This window comes from Pterocles gutturalis, unplaced genomic scaffold, assembly GCF_000699245.1.
Source record: "Pterocles gutturalis isolate BGI_N339 unplaced genomic scaffold, ASM69924v1 scaffold38267, whole genome shotgun sequence".
Lineage (NCBI taxonomy): Eukaryota > Metazoa > Chordata > Aves > Pterocliformes > Pteroclidae > Pterocles > Pterocles gutturalis.
Genome location: NW_010114104.1, coordinates 1 through 5,315, shown reverse-complemented (window position 1 = coordinate 5,315; position 5,315 = coordinate 1). Strand labels below are relative to the sequence as shown.

The 5,315-nt window shown below is 42.8% G+C and overlaps 1 protein-coding gene across 1 annotated transcript in view; it reads right to left on the bottom strand.

The window, feature by feature from the left end:
• Nucleotides 1-4,807, bottom strand: part of LOC104462689 (coiled-coil domain-containing protein 11-like) — a gene marked incomplete at its 5' end in the record, with an annotated part of 11,827 nt that extends 7,020 nt beyond the window's left edge. The window contains 2 exons of the mRNA XM_010074736.1: nucleotides 3,821-3,994; nucleotides 4,581-4,807. Of these exons, the coding sequence (XP_010073038.1) occupies nucleotides 3,821-3,994; nucleotides 4,581-4,807 (401 nt within the window). The remainder of the gene's footprint in view (nucleotides 1-3,820; nucleotides 3,995-4,580) is intronic.
• Between the last annotated feature and the right edge of the window lie 508 nt (nucleotides 4,808-5,315).

Below are 5,315 nucleotides of genomic sequence, written 5' to 3'. Positions count from 1 at the left end.
GAAAGAGTTTAACAACACAGGATGTGACTGGGACTCTAGAACTCATTTCTGCCCTAAAACTAGCAAAATTATGTTACAGAATAACAGCTTCTTTACTTGACAGTGCGCCTTTGTCACCTCCCACTCACATCCTGCACAGAATGAGCGCAGCTCCTGGTATCATTAACATGTGGCTGAAGCAACTACCAGCATCTAATAATTATGTGTTGGCTTACAAGATCTTCCAAAGCTTTACCAAAAAAACTCCACAGTAAGCCAGCCTAACAAAAATTACTTTGGGCTTATAGACTGCAAAGAGCATTTCCACAAATAGCTCTCCTCCGGTTCAGAACCAGTTGAACAAGCTGCTGACAGACAGAAAAAGTGCCGAAAGTCAGGCTGACCTGTTCTCGGCGCCACAGCAACAGCCACCCAACCAGGCAAACTTACAGTGGAGCCATGCAAAATCAGAGCTGCGACTGCAGAGGGAAATGATTGCTACACCTCGCTCTCCCTTGGTGCTCGGGAGTGAGACAAAGCCAAAGAGCATTTCTAACCTCTCTGCTGTTGTTTCTTCTCAGTCAGGAACAGTTATCTGCCAAGTCCTCCTTCATCAGCATCAAGTCTCCATAAAATAAAATCTCCCGCGCTTAGCACTTTTCTTCCCCAGGCCTAGGACACGCCACATCTTCTAACCAAATGCTGGGTTCTTCTCTAGCGGAGAAACTCTCCCTGGAATGAGGAACCATCCTCAGCTCAGGTGATCACGAGAGAAGGGTGAGGAAATACGGGAAACGAAGGAGCAGGTGCCGGTGCAGGCTAGTGACTGTTTTACCTCTTGGACCAGATGGAAACCTTCTGACCACTGGTTATCCCAAAAATTAAAGCAGAGAGCAGCACAGCGATGTGCGCTCCAAGAGGTGCCTTCAAGCAGGTCCAACATACCTCATCATTGCCGGTTTTCTTCCATCTTAACCCTGGGATCTATCTTCCAACTCCTGGGTAGGAGTCAGCGGTGATTAAAGACTCCAGTCCACTTAGTATTCATGAAAAACTTATTTCTCAAATGTTCCAAGAGACACATGCCATTATTAAGATTTGAAATCTTACACCGTTAAAAATAACTGTATTACCATCACACAATGGGTTCAAAGTTCTCTCAGCAGTGAAGGAATGAAGAATTATTCTTCTTCATGTTTATAAACTAATCTGAATTTAATTGAATTCTCAGAGGGGAAGAGAAGTTAAATAAAAGTTCAGCATGGTTAGAATTTTAATAGAAAATAACCCTGTAATTGCTTGATTTCATCAAAATAATTCCTTCAAAGCAGCTTTTACAGCAACCTATAAACATCTGCTCCCCCAGATGGCTGGTTTTCTTCCTCACTTTGCTATCCCAAGCTTCTTAACATGAAAATTGTGTGTGCATGTAGCCACTTCCCAAAGACAGAAACTGCTTTTATTCCCTCACCTCCCAGTTATTTCTTCGTTTTCTGGCTGCAGTACAAAGTTGCTGTGATAACGACATTCTCCGTACGGATGCTTCTGATGTTATCACAAGACAGAGGATGTAAGATGTGCTTTATGCAAATTCTAAGACGTTGCAATTTTCTTTAAAGATACCAACGATAAACGTGCCCTCGGGCTAAAACCAGCGGAATCTCTTTTCATATGAGTTGTAGCCCTTCATGAAGATGAATTCCAGCAGGACTCTCTGCAAGGACCAGTATGGTTTAGGAGGAAGAGGAACAGCTAACAGTGGGGGGAAAACAGATTTGGGGCTAAAAGCAGAAAATATTATAGATATAATATAGATAATATTCTAGATATTAGAAGTTACTAATCTAATTAGATTTGATCACCACAGTAGAGACTTCCTTTCTCTCTCATTGGAAAAAGAGAAGAAAAAACTTAAAATATTTCTAAGCGTATACATGAAGAAAGATATCCGGCTTTTGAAGGAGAGATCAGACAGTTGAACTGTTGTCAGCTGGTGTTATTAAAGTTGTTTTCTTTTTTAATAGGGTTCTTAATTTAAAAGTAGAGACAGAGCTAGAGGAACAGAGGGAAGAACTGACTATGGAAGTATAGTTCCATTACATCAGGACAGTCAAAGAGGACTCTGCACTGCAGGATGAAAATTCCTTTGCAAAGACACTCAAAGATTGCCACTCACAACAGCTGTGAAGAAAGATGATTTTGCTGCCTCAAATCCTCAGGAAAACTGCAGGCAGTAGTATGCTGCCTAGTAAAGCTCCAGCAACAATTTTAATGGGATACTATGAGCCATGAATATTGCCTTGATCCAAGAGCTGACTGGGAAAGGTGTAAGGATGATGGGAATGATCCCAGGAGACTGAGTGAACCATTAATGGGGTTGTACTGCGACGAAAGGGGACCTGAGACATGAAGACAGGCAACTGCAGCATGAAAGTCCAAGTGTGTATCACCAGATGATCAGATTCACCAGTGGGATTCATTTTGCAGCTAAAATACCTGAAATTAGGCAGCTAAAACAGGAGCCTACCTGTGAGCTAAATTTCCTTTTTTTTTTTTTTTAATGAGAACCTGACCAGTGCAGTCAGTGGGGGCTGGGGCGCAGTTCAGGTGGCAGACCAGTATATGCCCGCTTTAGGGTGACATCAGGTTCCTTTAACTGTCCTGATCTCAGTGCAGATGATCTGAATAGAACACAATTTTGGATTCCCAGTGAATATAAAAACATCAACACATAGACACCTACCTTTAGGCATCTAAATCACAAGCTGAATCCCTCCTCCTTGACGTGTAAGACAAGCTACACGTACAAAAGAAAAGGCACTCCAGCAGCATCTCCTCTAAACAATTTTTAAAGTTAATTTCAACCACTTTGCGTGAATTTAGAAGTGCACATACTGCCTTAAACCTGCCTCAGTCAATAAAGCCCACATTTAAGAAACAGACATTAATCTGTGAAATCAGTTCATTAGAGTTGATGCACAGGTGAAAGCAGGTGTTGATTTCTATCCCCAACCTCTGCGCAAGGAGAAGCAGGTGCTGTGGATTTGCATAGCACTGTTGGAGACTGCAAAGAGACACTTCAAATTATTACAATTAAAATTACGTTATTTTCAGCCCTTCCTCAGAAAACCTGATTTCCAAGAACTGAACAAGTCAGATTTCACGCCAAGGCCTCAGGGCCTGATAAACAGCTGCAAATCTGAATTACTTCAAAAGACACAGCCCAGCTCAGCACCCAGGAAGATCTGGCACAGAACTTCAGGTTGAGTAAAACCTTAGCTTGAAAAGTATGCAACAAATAAAAAGACACTGTCTTTCTGGACAATTTTTACTTTTCAAGGATTTTTGAGCTTAATAAGCATGATTTAGGTCAAATTAACCTCCCATGAACCCTTTTCACTCCAATAACATAAAGCTGGAATAGAACGATACGCCAGAGCAAGGAATTACAAAACCAGCTGATTCGGCAGGTGAAAGCACAGGGATGCTCGCACAGGATGAGGAGTTTTCAGTACAGTTGGGAGAATGTTTTTGTGGTATCCCAACACTTACCTAATAGAGACAGGACAGTTCGCTGTACCTGTTGCCTTCATCTCTGTTAATGAATTTTTTTTCTCTCACACTTCACTGGGCATTACAGCATGACAAATTTGGATCTCTGGTCTTTAGAAGCCGCATCTCTTCATCAAAAGTCAGAGAGACTACACTCTGCTCTGCTGCTTGCAATATAGCTGAGGCACTTCAACTTCTGGCAATAAACTTCTCAGTTTATTATTGTCAGCTCCTTGTTAAATTGCCTCTTTGTATTTACTTAACCAAAATTCAGTATTTTATAAGATACCTGAATTGCTGCTCTCGTTTTTCAGCCACCAGCTCTTGTCTCTCTTTCTCTCTCTTCTCTCTCAGTAACTTTGCCCGTTCTCTCATTTTTGCTTGTTTCTCCAGCACTGTTTCTTCAAGTGTCTCCATCTCAGCAAAGTACCTACTTTCCTCTGCCTCCAGAAGCTCACGAAGCCTGTAACGAAAACGTTTAAATAAAAGCTAAAACAATCCTTCTGTTGAACGATAACATTTCAGTTTATTTGTTATAAGTGCAGAATGGGTACTGGCCTCCTTTCAACGCTTCTTGCACATGCCAAAGAAGGGAACATCCCAAGGAACGTCAAATTTTAACCTGGGAATCACTCCTGTTATGCCCATGGAGGGGACACACCAGATCAGGACACCAAACTGACGACCTTCACAGTTCCAAAGCCACTTAACATGAGAGAGTGACTGAAAAATTAAACCATATGATTTTTTTTCTAAGATCATCACAGCACAATTCTCTTCTTTACAAGACGGCAATATGCCTGACCTTTATTATTTTTTACAGACTTCTGACAAATTTTCATGTCTTTCCACTGCCTGTGCTGAAAGTATTACTTGCAGGACCCTAAACCTACGCTTTCTGTTACGATGAATAACAAACACCATGGCACACTGCACAGTGTAGCGCACAGAGCTGAGCTCAGATGAGTGCTTTTCCCATAATCCTTCCTCTCAGCATACAGCTAAGTTGAAAACAGGGCACGTATTGGTATTAGCCACTCGTTTCCTACCTCCCTCGTCTCTCCTCAGTCCCTGCCAGATACTCCTGCATCGTCGCGTCCACCTTTCTCTGCACAGCCCTGTGCTGCCATCTTTGTTCATTGCGTTGGTGCCACTCGTAGACGTGGCGATACTGGTTGTACAGCTTTAAGAAGTTAGCATTTTCAAGGTGTTGCTTTTCTTTTTCTCTGTAGGCAAAGATAAAATTCTCACCTGGCTCTTGGCGAGGCTTGGCTTTCTATAAAAGAAACAATATGTCAGTGGTGAAAATATCATCAGCTATTCTGGGTTGGTTTGGGTTTTATTTGCATTCATGATCAAACAAGTATGTAACACCAAATGATGAGAGTTCAGGGCAATTAATGTGGTGATTCTATGATTCATTGGGGGGTAAATCCCAACAAGCCTTGTCTTGAAGAGCACAACACCAGTACAAGGGCATGAAATGGCTCCAGGTGCCAGGATCTGTGTGTTGCCCAGGCTACAGCTTAACACAGAATGGTCTGGGTTGGAAGGGCCCTTCAAGACCATCCAGTGCCCCCCCCCTGCCATGGGCAGGGACACCTCCCACTAGCCCAGGTTGCCCAAAGCCTCATCCAGGCTGGCCTTGAACCCCTCCAGGGATGGGGCATCCACAGCTTCCCTGGGCAACCTGGGCCACTGCCTCACCACCCTCACAGGGAAGAATTTCCTCACAATATCTCATCTAATCTACCATCTTTCAGCTTCAAACTGTTCCCCCTCGT